At 38.2% G+C, this 21,782-nt stretch overlaps 2 protein-coding genes across 5 annotated transcripts; one reads left to right on the forward strand and one right to left on the reverse strand.

Annotated features, from left to right (window-relative positions):
- Positions 1-867: 867 nt before the first annotated feature.
- Positions 868-6,339, reverse strand: LOC135617528 (uncharacterized). Of its 3 annotated transcripts, none has more exons than XM_065117860.1 (8): positions 6,206-6,339; positions 5,543-5,864; positions 3,993-4,064; positions 3,475-3,539; positions 3,229-3,382; positions 2,421-2,504; positions 2,249-2,338; positions 868-1,180 (listed from the first exon to the last, which is right to left on the reverse strand). In XM_065117860.1, the coding sequence occupies exons 2-8, from the start codon at positions 5,810-5,812 to the stop codon at positions 1,049-1,051; spliced, it is 867 nt and encodes a 288-aa protein (XP_064973932.1). In that variant the 5' UTR covers positions 5,813-5,864; positions 6,206-6,339; the 3' UTR covers positions 868-1,048. The 3 variants fall into 3 exon arrangements, with proteins under 3 accessions (XP_064973932.1, XP_064973931.1, XP_064973933.1); XM_065117859.1 differs by having other exon boundaries at positions 5,543-5,898; positions 6,206-6,288; XM_065117861.1 differs by having other exon boundaries at positions 5,543-5,825; positions 6,206-6,280.
- A 2,165-nt stretch (positions 6,340-8,504) lies between these two features.
- LOC135616193 (amino acid transporter AVT1I-like) lies at positions 8,505-10,063 on the forward strand. Of its 2 annotated transcripts, XM_065115383.1 has the most exons (4): positions 8,505-8,633; positions 8,722-9,036; positions 9,133-9,329; positions 9,423-10,063. In XM_065115383.1, the coding sequence occupies exons 1-4, from the start codon at positions 8,558-8,560 to the stop codon at positions 9,933-9,935; spliced, it is 1,101 nt and encodes a 366-aa protein (XP_064971455.1). In that variant the 5' UTR covers positions 8,505-8,557; the 3' UTR covers positions 9,936-10,063. The 2 variants fall into 2 exon arrangements, with proteins under 2 accessions (XP_064971455.1, XP_064971454.1); XM_065115382.1 differs by having other exon boundaries at positions 8,722-9,329.
- The last annotated feature ends 11,719 nt before the right edge of the window (positions 10,064-21,782 follow it).

Consider the following 21,782-nt stretch of genomic DNA (forward strand, 5'->3'; position numbering starts at 1 on the left):
TATTGCATGTGTTAGATCACTAAACCATCAGTTGTTCTTACTGACTTCCCAACTCATGACGATAAAGGAGGAAGTATGAGCAAGATCTGAGTCGTCATCAAATTGTTGAATAAAAAATCTCGCCAGCAATAGAAGATAGGAAAGAAATTGTTTTTTGCTTATAAAATATTTAACGATCTGGAAAATTATCCAATCAACTATAAGTTAATTGAACATGCAAGCATTAAGTTCTACATTAAACAAGCATTTAAGTCCTAAGGATTAAACACAATATTGCGCTTGGACTTGCATTGGTTCTCATCAATGCCAGAAATGTCATGAGATCTGGTTTCTAGTTGTAACCTCCTAAAATGTCTCAAGGAGGGTGGAGCAACCCAACCCTCGTGCCAAGGTTTATGCAGAGCTTCTTCTTTGCACAATTAATGGCAAGTGATTATATATGCGCCTGAGATCATGAATTAGATACAAGGATGCATGCTTTGACAAAATCATATTTAGCAGAAATTTACTGACAATAGCAAGATTTGCTATATTAACTAAACATAAGTAACGAAAATAGCAGGGACTGCCATTAGAGGAAACAGAGTTTGGAGCCAATCTTATGAAAAGAAAGAGACGACATACACTTGGGAGGGCAAAGAAACTTTGGAGAACAAGACCTTGATGAACTGCTAACAAGTCAGCATCCATATTATCAATGAAATGATAATATAACTAGCATCTTTGTTCAATTAATTTTATCACACAGAGTTCACGCATGCATTCGAGGATTTCATGATACTTGATAAATGCTGTGGGCTGATCTGATGTCTTTTTTGATAGGCTTCAGATCATATGATGGACACATCTCACAAGGCCGCAAGTGTATGAGGAATGAAAGATAGCTTTATTTCCTTTTAATCATGTGATCACAGGGGAATCACATGCATGAAGAGAAAGATTATTGATCTCAGTCATCAACCTGTGGCTCAGATGACAAAGTCTTGACACAAATGGACCAAAATTCTGTTTTGGATCAACTTATAGCCTAATGAAAGGAGGTTTCCAGCTATAACTGCTGCTGATGTGGTTCTTGTTGGGGAGTAGCGGGGGATTCTGGTGCTAATGTGAGGTGCAAGCCCTGTCGACGTCCAGACTGCAGTATGAATGCCACTTCGGTTGCTGCTAAGGCAGCTGCTTCCTGAGCATTTGAATTCAAAGTAATGTCAGGTCAGAATTGGTAACAAACGGCCTTAAGAAACAAAAAGAAAGTAATCATCTTTCACTAGTATTATGGAGGAGAGCGCAGGATCCAACAAAACACTAGCTTCATGTATGTGGGTCAAATTCTTGATTTAAATAAACAGATCTTCAAACAGTGATTGCCATTAACAATGCCAACTAAAACACATCTATCAGTTCCCAAAGAAAAGTATCAGAGTGATCGATCACTTGGAATGAGATAACCATCGGATCACAAAAGTATTCAATTCAGCTAGACTCAACAAATAATTCCATGTTGCATGCACAGTCCATATTAAACTTAAGAGTGAAGTATGATAAAATTTTTGGATACAATTCAATTGCAACTAAAAAAGTCCAAGCTTTAATTTGCAAAACAGAAAATATACAAGCTTTAGACTGGTTAAAGTGGAGCTAACATAGGTTGTGTCCACCATTCGATGAAAACTAATCTACACACTATGTGAGGCTTCTAACCTGATTTGGTCAAAGTGCAGCTAGGTTTTCATGCATGAATTTGTAAGCAGGAACCAAGATGTAAACCGATAGTTACAATTAAGGTTATAAATACTGGTCTCATAGTGATTTCAAAATTTTATTGAACTGGCATAACGTCGAGATACTAATCAGGACCGCAACCTTACTGCCCAGTACAACTTAAGTAGATAAAAAATATAATCAGGATACCCAGTGCTACCAAATTGTTTGATTTGTTGGATGTTGGTCAGACGTAAATGACAGCTGGACAAAAACTTTAAAACATGGCCACAATAATCATCAAGTTTTATTTTTAACAATGATTTTGCTTTAAGAGTGAAAAAATTATGTAACAAAGAGCAGAAACCAAAATTTTACTATTCCTGTTTACACTAATATGGTTACTTGATTTCTCCAAGTGTGATTCCATCTGGCCTTTGAAAATTAAAAAGTTCAACCACATTCGTGGTAACACAGTAAGGAGAAAACAAATCCCATCCCTAATGCTCAAACATGTGCCTGCATTTTATAGTTTTAAGAGGTTGCTGACCTGTCTTTGCCTTCGATGTTGCAAGATACTTATGGCCCAAGCCATGATGTAACATGGAAGCAAAAATCCAGCAACCCGTAAAAGAAAAAGCTGAAAATAATAAATTATATGTTATTGAGACTTCGAACAAGATATAACCTAAGAAAATTATAGTTTCTGAATTTTTACTTACTGAAAAGTAGGTGGAAGCATCATCATCATCTCCATCAGCATTAGTAATGGTCAATGAATGCCTCAACAGCAATAGAATTATTAACTGCAACATTTGAGAAAACAGTAAGTATACAACTAAAACATTCAGGTTTACAAAACAATATGAAACCATGCCACATGATTATTTTAAGACAAACCATTTAAATGATAGCTTAAGATGAGAACTAACAAGTTCAGAATGGATGAGGTCAAAAAGTTCTCTGCACAAGACAACAAAATGGAGCTAGCTTCTACAGAGAGAAATAATAATGTAATTTAACCTCTGAAACAGATGAAAAGATCGGGAAAATTACAAGGATAGTTTGACAAGAAGTTTGAAAACCAAAGTTTAACTTAAAATCCTCCCTAGAGAATTAAATTGTATTGCTTGTGGAACTAAGTTACAATAATATCAAACAGTGATATATGATCCTTTTCAAAAGCAAAAGAACATGACAATGTGCTTCTTGAGATTTTCCAATCAACAATGATAAGCTAACTATTTCCTTTTCCCACAACATCATTCTCTTCAAAAAGGATTCTTATATCATCCTCATAGCTTCACAAAGCAAGGTGTCAGAAAATTTTCACAGAAATGTCTATTTTTGTGAGTAAGTTACCTAGAAAACAACTACAGTTTTCATTCGGAGAATAACTGATAAATGATACACTAGACAGGCAGAGCCCAAAAGCTCCAAAAGAAAATTTCACTAAAGAGCTATACATTGCAAGGGATTCACTAAAGAATAAAGCATCATTGCCAATTGTACTGGATATTAAGGGCTTACTATTAGAGCAGCAGAGCGGCAAAAAGCAGCACCACTAGCATTTGGTGCATACTCATCATATTCATCTTCAACTAAGTGGCGCTGTGCTGCTGCCATTGCCAGTATACGTGGGTCATGCAAATCCAAAGGAGAACCTGTAATTATCCAACCACCACTGCAGTTTTTTGAGATAACAAATTAATTACAGTCCTTTTTTTCAAAATATAGACCAATAATAGTGTAACAAAAATTATGAAGATAACATACTTAATATCAATTGCGGCATCAGTAGGGTGGACTTGTGGTGGAGCAGTGTACCCAGGTTTGTATTGCTGCAAATCACAGGGAGTGCTAACCATTAACAAGCATTTCAGATACAAAATGCTATTCTTATTACAACCAATATGAGAATACATTATTCTTGTCAAACCGATACACACTATACATAAGAAACTCAAATCTGCATTTCGAAGATGAAATAAGAAGTTGAGTACTATTATAGGGAAAATTATGAGTGAATAATTGACTTTGTTACACATGAACTTGGAGGATAAGAAGTAGGATTAATATGGATTTCCTACTGAATTAACATAATGGAGATCAAAGAATCTGAGAATCAACAAATAAACTCTAATAACAAATGTCAAAAACATGGTCTTTACAAAAGAAACATTTTAATCTTATTAAGAAGAAACAAAGAACTGTAAGTTGTTTGATCTAAGGGAAATAAATAACACATGTTGTGAGAAAAATACTGAGAAACTACAACCAGAACTGCAACTCACCTCATGGCAGATCTCACATGTTATATCACCCTTCTCATTGCACCAATGCTGCACACATGCCCTATGAGCATACTACATATTGAATAGCCCAAATGAGAACAACTTAGACATAAATGAAACAGAAAAAGACTTAAGAAAAAGTAGCAACAAAGAACAAAAGTTCAAACATTTGGTACATTATCTACACCATTAATGTATGGTGTTTGCATCAGTTGCTTTCAAAAAATCAACAGTTATTATAACTTTAAAAATGTTTCAATGATTTTGCATAAATAGCATGAAGTCAAATTTCAAGTACAGGAGCTGCACAATTATCTCAAGGTATTAGTAGAACAACCAGATGTTAGAAAACTGAAGCTTAATAACAAATATCCAAAAGACATTATGAACATTTTCTGGTCATGTATAGGATAAACCATAATTTATTGACTTGGTTTCGAGCAGTACAAGTTGAAGCTCTTTAGGTGAGAAATAATTAATGTGCAAATATGATACGACAGATGCAACCACTCCAAGATTCTAGTTAACTGAAATAAACTGAGAGTAAGTTGTCTTCTTCTCTTGTCTCTCTAAGGCCCACTCGATTGCCAGGTCCTCGCCTAGTAGTTTACCTTTGTGGTTTTCCTTCCTGTGTGTAACAATCCTACATCAATCATGGAATAATCATCTAGAATTTTGTTCTGTTTGTTCTTTATTGCTATGTTCAGACACTCCACTTAAAGGACTTCACAATCAATACAAGAGAAGAATCAGATGTACACCAAGCCTTGTGTCCTAAAACAATAGAAGAAAACCAGTTTGGCCACTAGTAGAAGATGCAGGAAGAGAAAAGTGGGCTCATTCAGAAGAAACTCTATTCAAATATTAAATATTTTGCTTTTCTGAAATAAAAAAAACATGTTTACGATGATAATCTTGATAGTGACTTGTAAGACAGCACAAGAAAGACAGCCATAAAAACTTTATAACAAATATATAGAAACCTGGTCCTCTCCAATTGACATAACATAGATGGATGGCATAGCCATTTACTGCAAAAATGCATATGATCATATAGCATAGAGAAAAATGCCCATAATAATTACCTATTTGAAGAACACAACTGCAATGCTAGAAGTTCAAAAAACACCGTCCTCAATTAATTTCAATTGCATTACACTGGTTTCGAATTATACATTAAACTACCAATTAAAACATGTTTTTTTCTGAAATAAGAAAACATGTTTACAATGATAATCTTGATAACAACTTGTAAGACAGCACAAGAAAGACAGCCATAAAAACTTTATAACAAATATATAGAAACCTGGCCCTCTCCAATTGGCATAACATAGATGGATGGCATAGCCATTTACTGCAAAAATGCATATGATCATATAGCAGAGAGAAAAATGCCCATAATAGTTACCTATTTGAAGAACACAACTGCAATGCTAGAAGTTTAAAAAACACCGTCCTCAATTAATTTCAATTGCATTACACTGGTTTCGAATTATACATTAAACTACCAATTAGCAGCAAGAATTGAAGCCAATGAGACAAAGTGGTACCTTTAAGCTGCCACTGCAAGCGCAAGGGGCCTCCAAGTTTTTGATATGATCCTCATCTTGGCATATACGGCAGTCAACCATCTGAATTAGAGGCTCCTCTTCCTCACCAACCTTGTTGTCCTTCTCCTCTGCCTTCTTGTCACCAGAGCTGGCAGCCGGAGCGGCGGAAAGCGTTCGATCTGAACCACGGGCAGCTTCTGCTGAAGACGTAGAACCCTCCTTCCTTATCGTCGTCAGCCGGTCAATGTGCAACACCACATGATCGCCCATCTCCTCGCTCAGTCTTCACCACCAAAATTCCTTCGTTAATGCTCCCGCAAACCTATAATAACAGCCTTAAATCCGCTGACACCCTCCTGTTTCTTATATATTTATCAATGAGTCGACTATAAACAGAAACCCTAATCAAGAATCAAAACTTGAGATCTAATTCCATCGACTAATGAAATTAAAGGAACCAATCAAGAAAGAAACAATTTCTTGTTTCCAGAAGAAATTGGAATGATGACCCTATAGGGCAAATAAATGAAAAAGGCCAGAAACTAAAAAAGGAACCAAATCGTTTCGTTTTCCCACCAGAATCCGAGAATTCCAACAACGGCAAACCAAGAAAATCAAGATACAATTAAAGAACAAAACGAAAAAAATAAGGAATCGCCATACCTCGAAAGTTGAACGAGGTCGGCTTACAACGCGTTCTACCTCGTCCGTTCGTCCGTGGATTCTGCGCCATCGTTTTATAGTCGAGTTTATTTATTTATATATATATATATATATGATAATATTAACGTATTAATATTAAAAGGTGGGTGAAGGTTTGCTTGCTATGAACAAATCATTGTTCGAGCACCACTTTGTCTACCCTTCGTGACTTACCCGTCTCAGTGAGGGGCGGAAACCACAGGTGGGCCCGACAGTGGTGTGTGTTTATGTATATATAATGTTGATGTATTAATATTAAAATGTAGGTCAAGGTTTGCTTGCTATAAACAAATCATTGTTCCCGCACTGCTTTTGTCTACCCTTCGTCATTTACCCGTCCCAGTGAGCCGCGGGGAACCGCAGGCGGGCCCCACAGTGTTTTGGAACAACTACCATGATCGCTTCGGTTATCGATTCGAGGGCGGGTATGAGTCAATGCCACGTTGATGAGGGCCGGAGAAACGGCCACTGACGGCGATTTAGCCTCATCGGTGCTCTTTGTGGGTTTAGTATAAATTAGATGTAATAAATAAATAATAATTATACGATATAATCTTTTATCTCTGATGCAGTGCAAGTCTTCTTCACAAAAAATTGAAGTCCCATAATGTGTCTTATTAGGTGGGCTGCACATATTTTTGTTGCATGCGATCTGATCAGATAACATTAGAGATTCATCAGGATGCATAGTACAATTATAATTACCATACCATATTTATTACAATCGAAGCTAGAAATCATATAAATTGTGCCCTAAAAGAACTCTCATAAATTATGAAATGAGTTATAATTATAATATCTCTGTTGAGATATTAGACTGGTTAGTGCAGTATTATAAAAGCCTTAAAGAAGTCTCTTTTGGGCGTAAGAGTGCTAAATAGTATGCAATAAATTGCATCAAACATGGAGAGTGCTCCATACTTGCTAGGATCTGTTTGGGTTTCTTTTATGTTGTATGCATACATGGAGAACATAAAATTTCTTCCACAAGCAACCCTTATTCTGAATTGTATGCAAGTTTTATGCAAGATGATGAAGCTAACACAGAGGTTTCCTCATCAGTGTTGGATTCTCTTTTTATACTGTTTGGATTCCTCTCATGTTGCTGCTGAGCGCATCGTTTTCTGGTCTTTTAATTTCTTTTATTTTTCTTCCATCCTCATCTCTCTTTCTTGGATCACCTCAACTTTTGGAATGAATCAGACTCCTGGCTTTTGTTTTTCTAAAAGAAAAAGAGAGAGAATATAATTTAACCACAATATCACCCTCAAGTAACTCGTGCGACACATCATGTGGATCTTATTTCGAGATGTAGTGCTTATTTGCAGAGCGTCGCTACGCCTCAAGGAACTGTTATTAGCTGCCATTTTCCACAGAAGAAAAGGTGTGACCATCCTTTCACCAAAAGAGAACTACGAGTTGCGTAAGGAATTTAATTCCTTGTAATAAAAAAGCAATGCATCACAAGATCTTCATGGATACGATCTCATTTTTCTCTTTAAAAGCTTAATGGTTGATTGCGACCATCATTTCAAGAACGGCATTGCCGACTATCATCTCAAAGTCTCTATAATAGCTCGTGGGTTTTCAAGAACGGCTTTCATTTCAAAATAAACTTGGAAGCACCAGCACGTAAACAATGGAGAGAGAGAGAGAGAGAGAATAGTTTTGTGTAAAGAAGTGTGCAAAATGCATAATAATCTTGTGACTTGAATTACTCCAGCAAAACTGGAAGCTCCATCACATGAACAACGCACACATGAGTTGAGCTGAGGGATAATGTCATGTTTCCAAACTATGTAGGAAGCTGAAATTGATGCCTGTATCGAATGTTCAGAGATATATATTACGGAAATCTGCGAGTACGTATAGCTGTTTCCATACGAATTAGAGGATTATTTACCAGAGAAATAATTTCTTTAGCTTGTCTGATTGAAATAGATTGATCGAAGCATGATTGTCCCATAGTGCCTTGAGCAACATGAGGATGCCCAGAAAACACAGGGCAGTGGCGTTAGATGGGTCTTATCAGCATATAAGCATTTTATCTTTACGGACAGCTTCATCACTGCCACAAGTTCTTCTGCACTGAAGTTTCAGCTCACAAGTGCAAGTCCCTTCCCGCATATGTCGACTTCGCCTTCCTTCTTTTCTGAAGTAGCACACTTCTCTTTCTATCTTTTACTTCTAATGGATATCTACTCATCACCAATAATTGAACTCATGCTCGACAAGCTGCCTTCCTCCCTTTTAAGAACCACCTGCCATTTCGCGCAAACCACCACTGAAGAAGGCATCACCGTAAGGGAGCAGATGGAGTGTGATTTGCCTCCGAAGACTGGCACAAGCTTCTGGAGGACAAGTTTCCATGGTGTCAATGCACTCTCAGGTCCCATGCTTTCCTTCTCAGCACTTGCATTTATTTGATGTTGTATGTTCAATGTGCTCTAGTTACATCAAAGAGTTATGTTTCGCAGGATTCGGAATACTGTCGATTCCCTATGCTGTGTCACAAGGGGGTTGGTTGAGCATGATACTTCTTTTGACTATCGCAGTCGTCTGCTGCTACACAGGGATACTGCTGCAACGTTGCATGGATTCGAACTCACTGGTTAAGACTTATCCCGACATAGGTGAAATAGCCTTGGGGCACAAGGGAAGGATCCTTGTGTCCGTGTTCCTGTATCTGGAGCTGTATCTTGTGGCGACCGAGTTCCTGATACTAGAAGGTGACAACATGGAGAAGCTGTTCCCACGTAAAAGTTTCGTGATTGCTGGACTCAAGATTGGAGGTAAACAAGCGTTCATTCTCCTTGGAGCCTTTGTGATTTTGCCCACGACATGGCTGCGGAGCTTAGATCTACTGTCTTATGTGTCACTTGGTGGAGTGTTGGCTTCCCTCGTTGTGGTAGCCTCTGTTCTTTGGGCTGGAGCAGTCGATGGCGTTGGATTCCACGAGAGAGGAGTTCTTCTAAACTGGACTGGAATTCCCACTGCTGTCAGCCTTTACGCCTTCTGTTATAGTGGTCATGCCGTTTTCCCCACCATATACGTTCCCATGAAAGACAGAAGGATGTTCCCCATGGTAATTAAGCTGATGCCATTAATATTCCTTCCCTCTTGCCCATATATCACTGCGGGTGTCATAGTTTTGGCTACCCTTTGTTCCATGCTGCAGGTATTGTTCATCACCTTTACACTCTGCACTCTCAACTACAGCTTAATGGCAACAGTAGGCTACCTGATGTACGGTGAAACCTTGAAGTCTCAGATCACACTAAACCTTCAAGCTGGGAAACTGAGCTCAAAGATAGCAATCTGCACGACTCTCATCACTCCGTTCGTGAAGTACGCTTTGCTGGTGACACCCATCGCTCGTGCCATCGAAGATCGGCTGCACGTATCCAAGCATCGGTTGATTAGCCTCGTCATCAGAACGGGTATTGTGATCACCACAGTGGCTGTGGCGTTAAGTGTTCCATTTTTTGGAGACATCGTAGCGCTCACAGGTTCATTTCTGAGCAGCACAGCAACGATGGTGCTGCCCTGTGTGTGTTACCTTAAAATCTTCAAGAACTCCAGGAAATGGAGTTATGAACTGATGTGCATAGTAGCAATTATTGTGGCTGGCTCTGTGGTTGCAGTGACAGGCACTTATGCTTCGCTGAAGCAGATCATACAGCATCTGTGAACACAGACATTATAAGTAGTATGTTTCTTAGGTTGCTTTTCTCCAAATGAAGAACATAGTTATATATGATATATGTGTAACCAACCATGTAATTATATATTTATATATGATTATGGTAGTTTGCATGAGTCGGCTTCATTGTTATTTTTGAAAATGATTATAGAGAATATATTTATAAGTCATTCATTTAAGTCAATTTACTAGGGTTTTATTTTGTAGAATTGATAAGGTTGAGTCTTAGATACCTTAGAATTAGGCTTTTCATATATGTCGAACTCTATCTTCTTTGAGTTGGCTGCGGAGTACGGGGATGCTTACGTCTCAGCAGGTGGGAGTGCTGGCTTCCGTGGTAGTACTTTGTTATTGGCTGCCACAGGTGATGTTCGAAGCCATCTGGAATGGGATAAAAAGAAATTTTGTATACAAATAAATAAATACAAGCTGATTATAACATAATAAAATTAAATAAAAATTATAATTAAATAGGATCTCAAGATTTATGTGAAAAATTTTTATAACGTGAAAGATAAAAAATCATGGGATAAACTAGAGAAAATTTACTATGAGAATAATAAATATACAGATCCTCGAGTATATTGTCTAAATCTCAAGCAATAATCACAAGAGAATAATTGAGATACAAGAATTATGTCATTGTGTATGATATTTAAAATCTTTCCAAGTAATCACAACAAGAATTATTATAAATCTGATCTAACCTAAGATAATAATATTATTTGGATGATTGAGAACAGCTCCTTTTTTTTTTCTCTTTGTTTTTTTACCTGCCCCCTTTTTAGATCTAGGTCAAGAGAAAAAAAAGGGGTTATAGCTAAAGTGGCTATGGGTTATGAAAGTCTATTATGAGTTGAACTAATGGGTCGTGTGTTTGATAACCTTCCCTTCAACTCATAAGGGAGGCTATCCCATAACTTCTCAATGTGAAGCCATGTCGACTAGTTGTTGGCATATCTCATATCTTTCTTTCAATAAGGTTTTTGTCAACATGTTTGCTCTATAATCATCTGTGAATTTTCTGAAGTTACAACTAATTCTCTTCAAGTATATTTCGAATCCAATAGTATTTGACATCTATATGCTTTGACTTGGAATGAAAAGTTGAGTTCTTACATAAATGAATGATGCTCTAACTGTCACAATGTACCACATAGTTTTTGTTTCAGCTCTATGAATTCTTTCATCCATAATAGTTTTTTATAAACCTCTATAGCAGCAATATATTCTGCCTCTGTAGTTGAGAGAGTAATACACCTTTGCAATTTAGATTATCATGACATAGCCCCCTTTGCAAAAGTAAGTATAAAACCTGATGAAGACTTCCTCGTATCAATATCTTTTGCTATATTTGCATCTGTGTAACCTGTCAACATAGGTGATCTACCTCCAAAACTTAAATAAACCTTAAATCTCCCATTGAGATATCTAAAGATCCACTTTACTACTACCTAATGCTCTTTGCTTGGATTTGTAAGAAATATGCTAATAACACTCACTTCATATGTGATGTCTGATCTCGTATATACCATCATATACATTAAACTTCCAACTATTGAAGCGCAATGAATATTTTGCATTTTCTCTTTCTTCTTATCACTTGACGGACTGTACTCTAAGCATAACTTAAAGTGACCAAAAAGAGGAGAACCAATTGGTTTTGCATTGCTCATACTAAACATTTCCAATACTTTCTCAATGTATTTCTCCTATGATAATTAAATCTTCTTATTTTTTTCTATTATGGGAAATCTACACACCTAGTATTTGCTTTGTTGGCCCCATGTCTGTAAAAAACTCACTTAATTTCTTCTTCAACTTATCAGTTGTAGATATATCTTTTCAAGGATAAGCATGTCATCAACATAAGATAAGAGAATAATAAAATTCTTACTAAACTGTTTGATATACACATAATAATTTGAAGTTGTTCTTTTATATCCATGTTCAATCATAAATGAATTAAACTTTCTATACCACTATTTTGGAGCTTGCTTCAACTAATACAAGCTCTTCCTCAACTTGTAGATAAAATTTTCTTTACCTTTGACTTTGATGCATTTTGGTTGCTCCATATAAATTTCCTCCCCTAAATTACTATAAAGGAAGGCTATCTTCATATTTAATGCTCAACCTCCAAGTCTAGGCTAGCAGCAATACCAAAAGCAACACGAATAGAAGATATTTTAATAATATAAGAAAAAATCCTTTCAAAGTCAATACCTTTCGTTTGACTAAAGCCTTTATGTTCTCGAGTCTTCAACCTTAAAACCCACTTATTTTTTAAGGTCTTCATTCCCTTTTGTCATGGACTTAGCTGGTTTTGCCTAAGTTGTGCGGCACCCTTGTGTGTCCGTCCGCAAAGGTCAGCTTCCCCGAAGCCTCCCATTGTCCCTTAGGACCAACAAAAGAGAGAACGGGTTAGAGAAAACACCTCAATCGGGATCCACAAGCAAGCATCTTTGAAAAATACTTTATAGACAATGCAAATTACAAACAGACTTTACAAGCTCTGAACAGTTGCACAACAAAGGGTAAAATGATCCATTATAGACCGAAAATCTCTCGCACATGTCCACATGGCACAACCTTTATTTACAAGCCTAAAGAGGCCACCAACCCAACTAAAATGGGACTATTAAGCCTTCGACCGCCCCTCTACATGCTGTACAAGGCATGAACATGCCAAAAGACACGGGCATATATAAGCATTACATCAAATATCTTGTTTAGAAGTTTGTCTATGACATTCTCCCCCACTTATTCCTTCGACGTCCTCGTTGAAGCCTTTGTCGACACTGCAACTCCTCGCCTTTGCTGAGTCTTCAATCTTCTGCTCCAACTACAATGCGCTTCTTGGCTCCTAGCTGCTCTCCGCTGCTGTTTTTGAGTAATCGAACCTTTGATCCACCATGCTTCTTCAACTCACAAATGACTCTAACTCTGGTATGGGGTTGGCTGAGTTGTGTTGATCATTGTTGATTCCTGCGGATCCCCCAGATGAAGGAAAAGACCATCCTTACTGCGCTAGTCTCTCAAATTCCTCATGCTGCTTGAACTGGGTGGATGCTTGTTGGAGCTTTAACGAGCATCGTCTCGCAAACTTCTGAAGTTTTGGGTCCTTCCTCCATAAAATTTGCTCATTAACTCTTCTTTCACTTAGTTGTCACATCCAAGTAGGTTCACATCACTTCCACTTTCGATTGGTATTTCGTTGGGAAATGAAGCGGACAATCTACTCTCAGTAGCACTGATCACCATTGGTGAGGATTTGACAACTATTGTCTTTCATTATCTTCGAAGGGTCTTTGAACTTGTGTAGAGCTCCTCTGTTGGATAGATAAGAGAATTGGGGTACTTGGTTTCACCCATTCTCTTAAGAGTTGAGAAGGCAAAGGTTACTTGACTTCGCCCGCCTCCTTGAGGTTGTACTCCATGCATCGAGCTGGTTACTGGCCTTCGCCTGCTCTTTGCTCACACTTCTAAAGCACTTGAAGTGTTTGCACTCCTTGCATTGAGTTAGTTATTGTGATTCACCTTCTTAATGCCATCGAACTTCTGGAATGCAGGAAGTTTTCACCCCAACTTGGAGTAATTCTCTCATAGGTTTGGTCGCCTCTAGGATTGTACCGTCTTCTCCATCAACCCTACCGCCTACTCCACTGAGTAGCAAAAGTACAGCACCGCGTACTGCCTGCTTCGTTCTTTGGTTATGCACTCTTGCATGACCCGAAGTCCTTCACTTTCAGCTATCTTGATGAGAAGCTCATTGACACCGGTCTTACGAAGTTCCTCGGCCTCTACCCTTCAGCCTTGTCTCGGTACTTGGAGATTGCCTCTGCATGCTCTACCTCCTCGGCCCCTTTCATGACTAAGCGCTCTCCCTCCATGAGAGCAAGGGATCAATGACTTTCACGGAAGTCCCGCCTCTGCGATACCATGGCGTTGCCATGCCCATGGCACTACTATCCGTCGCCTCGTATCTGCATCCCTTTTCTTCACAATCAGTAGATATGCCTCTGTGGCACTCCTCCGAGTCCACCTCCATTCTAACTGATGCTTGATTTTGGGTAGCTAAGTCCCTTTGGACTCGTCGTCGCTTCCTCGCCCCTTTTGACCCCCCTGCTTCAACACCTCTGTGTTCTCCAAGCAGTTTGTTTGGTCGATGGAAAGACAGACTGCAACTCTCATGCATGGCCTCTGCCATCGCGTTGTAGGGTTTGCACCGATTCTGTTCTCCTTAACTTCCTTGGTACCAACGTTCGCTTACTCGACCTTGTCCTCTGACTTGCCGGGCTCCCTTAAGCGAATATGAGCTCTGGAGCAGTCCAACTCTCCAGCTGCTTCGATCATACCTCTGCATGATCAAGTCCCTCCCATGGGACTCACTAGTACTTGCATTCGAACTTTTCCCTTGGTGGAACCTAGCCCCCATATGCTGATGACCAAGGTTTTCATCCGATGCAAAATTTGATGCACGCACGGAAGACCCGCCTCTGCGGTACCATGGCCTTCACTCCTTGAATCCATAGCCCTTCTTGTCATCGTGTTGTTCACTGAAGTGGAGCTTCCAGTAGCTCCCGATCATACCTCCGTATGATCTAATCCCTCATGGGACTATGTCATGTGTATCGCATTGCCATGAACTGTTCCACCACGATCCGCTGCACCATGTTGCCTCCTGGTGACATCTCCATTGCATTCTGATCCTTGTGGAATAAACTCAAATTGTGAACCCTCTATGTGTGGCCTCTACCAATACATCGCAGGGTCTCTTCCACCTTCGATTTTGTTCGCTCCTTTAGCAATCGACCTTCATCCACCCACTCTTGGGTCACACCTAGATAAAGCACCGCTCTAGGACAGTCCGTCGCCTAGTAGCTCCCGAAGTCCACCGACTTCACTGTAATTTGTGCACCATTGTCTGGATCCTGGGCCTCTGCCCCTACCAGCACAATCTCCGCTACGCACTACTTCCTTCATGGCAACTTGAATGGCAACACTATGACATATTCTTCAAGAGTACCCACCTTTGAGTCCTCATGCCCCGTGCTAAGGCATTATGAACCCAATTTTGCCTCCGCAAATTTAGTCGCCTTAGTTCCTCTATCAAATGCTTCTCCGAGATAAGGTGCATGTGCCCAGAAGCTCCCTTCGCCTTTGGCACCATGCAAGATGAGTCTGCTCCGTTAGAATGAAGGACCCATGGAACAACATGATCCTACTCTTGCTTCTGTAAGAGTTCATGTCCTTGACCTCTATCTACGGAAAGCATAGTGCCTCTGCTCCATGTTCCAACTTATATGCTGGCTCCCTTCATGCGGTTTGAGTACTTCGCCAAGTTACACTCAAGTTGCTCTGCTCCTCGTTTTTGCATTGAGTTGATGGTGGCCCTCGTGCCCACCATTCCACGGGTCAGCCCTCCCTTGAGTCCGATCTCCACATCGACTCCAAGTGTGCCTTCATTTAAGTTGCTTTGGGTCGCTCCCCCACTTGATCTCGCAATGCATCCACCAATGTATTCTCTCGAGCGAGATCATGCAACGACTCCTCACCGCCTGCTCAGTCCATTGAGCTTCGTGGAGTTATTGTTTGTTGAGGTACTCCTCCTCAACTTGTGAGGTCCGTCCCACATGATTCTCCCTCTGGAGAGCCAAGACTTATCCCTCCTGGATAACTATCTCGTTGGAGCAATATCTCTCTTCGTTTCGGAGACCACCATCCCCTTGGATTACTCCGATCTGTTGAACAAACTGTGCATTGTTCTGCCTCCTGCAAACGCACTTGCTAGATTACGACTCCACGTCAATACAGCCCCTGCTGCACCACTCAAGGCCTAGCAATATGCTGAACTCGTTGCATACTTCAGCCTCCTACGGACGTATCCTTCACATGCCGAAGAGAAAGTTTCAATGCTCCATGGTGCCGAGTTTCGGTCGCCTTGGGATGGCCATGAACATTCCATCGTCCGCATACAAGCCCATGCATGAGTACCGAATTCTTTGAGTTAGCAATTCCTCTCACCTCTGTGAGCTTTGCACAACTCTTTCGATCACTGAGCAACTCATTCCACCTTGCATGGTCTCATTCTTTACCAAGCGCCTCGCTTGCCTTGAGCACCATCAAGTATTGTTGTCAACGTTGAGCTGTAGCTCAAACTCAGCCATCCCAACCTTTGTGCGCTCCGTATTCTTCCAAGCTTGTCTGTTCTCGTGGTGCCTCTTGCGCGAAGGGTTGGCCATTCCTCTAAATGCCAATGTCAGATGCCCGCTCCTTCGAGCGACTCCTTTTCCCTATATCTCTATGCCCGTTTTCCCCCAAACGGTCGCGCGTGTGCTAACTGCCCTCAACGCAGCCCCGCTAGGTCCCGCACGTTTGCATGCTAAGTGTTTCTATGAGTGCTTGTCCCGCTCTGATACCATCTGTCATGGACTTAGCTGGTTTTGCCTAAGTCATGCGACACCCTTGCGTGTCCGTCCGTAAAGGTCAGCCTCCCCGAAGCCTCCCATTGTCCCTTAGGACCAACAAAAGAGAGAATGAGTTAGAGAGAACGCCTCAATCGGGATCCATAAGCAAACATCTCCGAAAAATACTTCATAGACAATGCAAATTACAAACAGACTTTACAAGCTCTGAACAGTTGCACAACAAAGGGTAAAATGGTCTATTATAGACCAAAAATCTCTCGCACGTGTCCACATGACATAACCTTTATTTACAAGCCTAAAGAGGCCACCAACCCAACTAAAATAGGACTATTAAGCCTTCGGCTGCCCCTCTATATGCTGTACAAGGCATGAATATGCCAAAAGACACGGGCATACATAAGCATTACATCAAACATCTTGTTTAGAAGTTTGTCCGTGACATTTGGTAGTTGTACCAAATCATATGTATGGTTCTTCTGTAGAGCATCTATCTCTTTTTGTAAGCAACTAACTATTTCTTTTCTGCTCACTTTCAATTGTTTCATGATAACTCTCTGGTTCACCTATATCAGTAAGCATCACATACTCATCTTTAGAGTATCTTATGATGAAAGGTTAACGCTGCTCAACTTCTTCTTACTTAACATGTCTTGTAGGTAGATCAATATTAAACTCTACACCATCTTCCTACACGTCTCTCCCATCACCCTAATATACTGGAAGAGTAATTGAGACATAATATGCTAATCCTTCTGCATAAGTCTTGGTTGGTGCCTCCTTCAAATCCTCAAGGGTTTGATCCTCAAAAAAGACCATATCTCTGTTTTTAAACACCTTTTGCTTTTTTGAATCCCAAAGTCTGTAACCAAACTGATCATATAAGTAGCCAAGAAAAATATATTCTTTTGTCTTCCCATCCAGATTAGACCTCTCATTATTTGGAACGTGTGCAAATGTACAATAATCAAACACTTTCAAATGCCTATAGGAAATATTTTTCCTTGACCATTTATGCTTTACAACATTACCATCTAAGATTATACAATGTGACAAGTTGATCACATCAACTACATTCTTCAAAGTCTCATCCTAAAACTTTTTAGATAGCTTGGCCTGTGAAAGTATATATTTGATCTTTTCCATTGTGCGATTCATCCTCTCTACAATTGTATTATGGTGAGGTATACTAGAAACTGTCATCTCATGTTGGATGTCATATAACTTACAATAATAATCAAATAATCCTATATACTCACCATCATTATTTGATCTTATACATTTCAATTATCTTTCTATCTTCCTTTCAACTTTGGCATGAAACTCTTTAAAGACATTAATAGCATGATATTTAGTCTTCATAGTATATGCTTAAACTTTTATGGAAAAATCATCTATAAAAATGATAAAATAAAGTGTACCACTAATACCAAGAACATTAACAAATCCATCATAAGTTTTGTCCTCAAAGGATCACATATATTTGTATAAACACGATCCTATATTTTTCTAGATAAAGTAGGATTAGCAAATGAAACTCTATGTTGCTTACTAACTAAACAATCAATACAAGGGTTCAGACGTGTACCTCTAAGATCTAGCAATATCTCTTTTTTGAAAAGAACTTATAACCCCTTCTCGCTCATGTGTCTTAGTTGCCTATACCACAACTCCATGCTAAAGCCTTTTTTTGTAGCATTCAATTGCTCACCACAAGCTTTAACATGTAACATATACAAAGTGTGACATTTCTTTCCACTAGCCACAATAAGAGAATCTTTACCGAGCTTCCATTGCCATATGTGAAATATACTATTAAAGTCTCCATCATCTAGCCTTTCAACTGAAATTAAATTCAGCATCAGGTTAACTACATACCTCACATCCTTAAGTATAACTTATAGCCAAGGTTGGTCTTTATATGGATATCAACCATACCGATGATGTTTGTCGTGTCATAGTTGCCCATTTTGATAACACTAAAATTTTCAGATTTGTAGGAAGCAAAGAACTCCCTCTGTGATGTAGTATAGTAAGAAACACCTGTATGAATCACCAACTCGAGATCCTGATATACATAAAAAAAAATATCATCACAAAGAGATAAACTCAAATAATCACCATCCTGTATTATAGTTGTGGAATTATTTTTTGACTTTGTAGACTCCACTTCTATTCTTTTTTTCTTACTCTTCTTAGGTTACTTGCATTAATTCTTATAATATCCTTTCTCATCATAATTATAATAAATAATAATTTTTCTTGATCTTGACTTACTTCTACCCATATGTGAACCACTTCTATCTTTGGATTTTGACGTTCCTCTATTCATTGAAATAAGTACTTATGAATTAATCTGAGATGTTACTGAATTCTTTTTTTTCAATTCCTCACTCAACAAACCGCTTATTACTTGGCTCTTACAGTGACAATATCATTTGGCATAGAATTATTGAGAGAACCATTAGTGTCTCCCAACTTTTTAATAATGAACTAAGAAGCAACAATGCCTATAACTCATCATCAACAGACATTTACATAGAGGATAACTAGTTAGTGATACTCTGCATTTCATTCAAATGCTCAGCAATAGAAATACTCTATTTATATCTTAGGTTCAGAAGTTTTCTGATCGAGAAAGCTTTGTTGACAATCGTTTTTTTTTTCATAGAAACTTTTCAACTTTTTCTAAAAAGAGTATGCAGAACTTTTAGTAGAAACATGGTGAAAGACACTGTCATCGAGTCACTATCGAATAAACCCGATTATTTTTTTGTCTAACCTCTTCCAATCATCATCTGTCATAGTTATGGGTTTTTTACTATCCCCCTTGCAAATGTCTATATAAATCTTTGTAATACAAGAGATTTTTCATTCTTGGTTTCCATATCGTTCAATTATTTCAATTTAAGATAATTATGTGAGAAACACTACCAACATCCATGTTCAAACATAAAAATTAAATACCACAAAAATCTTACTCTAATACTGGAATAAAAAAAAACTTTTTATACGAATAAATACAAGTAGGTCATAACATACAATGAAATTAAATAGAAATCATAATTAAATATAATACTAAGATTTATGTGAAAAATCCCTCCAACGTGAAGGGTAAAAACCATAGGGCAAACTAGAGAAAATCTAGTATAAAAATAATGAATATAAAAATCTCAAAGTCTCTTGCCTAAAATCCAAGCAATAATCATAAAAGAATAACTAAGATACAAGAATTACATCACTATGCACAATATCTAAAATCTCCCTCGGTAATCACAACAAGAGTCCACTGTAAATATGATCTAACTTGAGGTGATAACACTACCTAGATAATTGAGAACAACCTATGAGTTATCCTTATTTTCTTTTACTTCCTTCTTCTCTTATTTTTCTACTCTTTCCATCTCTTTTTCTTAACCCCGTTGCTGTAATTTTTTAGCCCCTATTCGTAGTCGCCACTAGCCCCATTTTTAGATCTAGATTAAGTGAAAAAAGGGTTATAACTAAAATGAACTATGAGTTATTATGAGCTAAACTAATGGGCCATGTGCCCAACAGAGTGAAAAAAGGGTTAAAACTCACTATGAACTAAACTAATGGGTCATGTGCCCAACAGAGGTAGACCTCTAATAGTGAGTGGATTGCCTGTTGCTTTGGGTCTGTATACCATGTAGTGTTCCTCACCACAAGCACTTCAACGAGAGATGAGACTTTACTAAGTTGATGTAATCATTTTCTTCCACAACCATAATTGATGTAATAAATATTATATATATATATATATATATATATATATATATATATATATCTTTGAGTCACGCGAATATGTAAACTAGAGATTATATATCTTCTCTAGTCTTTCCTTTGAAAAGATGAATCTAATTTTCTTATAAATTGGTATTGTTATAATTTTTAGATCTAATGACATCAAATGGTAAATCAGATGGTAAATCTAATTTCCTTATGCATTCGTAAATCAGATAAAAATTTTTTAAATAACATCAAATGGTATATATCGTAAATTTAAATCTATTGCTATTTAATTTTAGATTTTTATATTAAATTTTTTAGACATAATAATAATTTTTATGCTTAGGGAGTTTACATGCAATCAATTTTTCCTCACACCATTGATTGATGTCATAAATATCATAGAAAAAATTACATGAGATAAATTTATACAAAAACTTGCTTATAAGTTTATTCAGCACCATCATCTCTCTAAATATGTGTAAATTTCACATCTCTCTATCAATATTTCACCCCAATTATCTCTTAGACATACAAAGATCAAACTCTGAAATAACTTTTCAGATCTTTCAATGCTAATCAATTTTCTAATTACACTCAAAGTTTAATTTAATATTCTAATAATAAAGAAATTGGCCTTTTATATATAGGTTTAACTTCAATTAGTTCTCAAATCAAACTTATCCTGGTCAGTATAAAGAGAAAAAAAAATCTTAATCTTTGCTCATTATTAAGTCCAATTTATAAGTAATATATCCGACGAAATGGTCCCTCGAGTAACCCTGCAGAAAGATTAGGTGGAATGAGGAAGGGGGGGAGGTGGTGGGGGTATGATTCTTTGACAAAATGCCACAAAGAAGCACTGTTTCTCGAACACAATGATTGCTGGATGAGCAGAATGCGGATCGTGATGGACAAATCAAGTTGCTCGCGGACATGTCGATCGGTGTCGAGAGGCCGGACCAGCAAACTCTTGTCTTTGTTGCTCGGTGCTTTTGCTGGTCTCGCAATGCTCCTATGAACTCTGAGTTCATCGGCTAAATACAAAGACGATTATTGAATTGCTGAATGCCAATGCCATCCTCGACGACATGGAAAGGCAAAGGGATGTCATCACTTGGGAGTACAGGGATGCACTGGAAGTGATAAAGAACATGACCACTAGACCCGATAAAGATTTAGGAGTTTAAACTCAATGTATACCATTCGATTCTTTCAATCTTACTAGTGTAAGACTATTTTGTTAGTCTTTCTTTTCGATCTCTCCTCACGAGCGTATACTGTTGGTGTTGGTACGAGGACTCTTATAGTCGCATATTTCCACAACCACAAGTGTAATTAGTAGAGGAGAGACATTGAGGCAAATTTTATTGGATGGAGATTCTAAATTCTGTCCACTTTGATCAGAACACATATTATTGCCGACCTTTTGGCAAAAATCTAAGAACAACAAACAAAATGAATTTAATCATGAGAGATACAAGGATGAACAGCAAAAAGAAGTTTCTATTCTTTTTCACTACGAAACAAATGGAGTCGAATTGATCTCCACATCCCTCCTTTTGGTTGTGGTTTCTACGATTTGTTTGTTGACTTCCCCGTCTACATTGGTTGATTGTCTCCACCATCGGTGTGTTTTGTGAATTGACTGTGATGC

Source organism: Musa acuminata, chromosome BXJ2-7, assembly GCF_036884655.1.
Source record: "Musa acuminata AAA Group cultivar baxijiao chromosome BXJ2-7, Cavendish_Baxijiao_AAA, whole genome shotgun sequence".
Taxonomy (NCBI): domain Eukaryota; kingdom Viridiplantae; phylum Streptophyta; class Magnoliopsida; order Zingiberales; family Musaceae; genus Musa; species Musa acuminata.

Coding starts and splice junctions, on each gene's coding strand:
- LOC135617528 (XM_065117860.1), bottom strand. CDS start 5,812: ATGGGCGATCATGTGGTGTTGCACATTGACCGGCTGACGACGATAAGG. Junction 3,540..3,992: donor CATGTGAGATCTGCCATGAG/GTGAGTTGCAGT, acceptor TGTGATTTGCAG/CAATACAAACCTGGGTACAC. Junction 2,505..3,228: donor GCCGCTCTGCTGCTCTAATA/GTAAGCCCTTAA, acceptor CAAATGTTGCAG/TTAATAATTCTATTGCTGTT.
- LOC135616193 (XM_065115382.1), top strand. CDS start 8,558: ATGGAGTGTGATTTGCCTCCGAAGACTGGCACAAGCTTCTGGAGGACA. Junction 8,634..8,721: donor TGGTGTCAATGCACTCTCAG/GTCCCATGCTTT, acceptor TATGTTTCGCAG/GATTCGGAATACTGTCGATT. Junction 9,330..9,422: donor ACAGAAGGATGTTCCCCATG/GTAATTAAGCTG, acceptor TCCATGCTGCAG/GTATTGTTCATCACCTTTAC.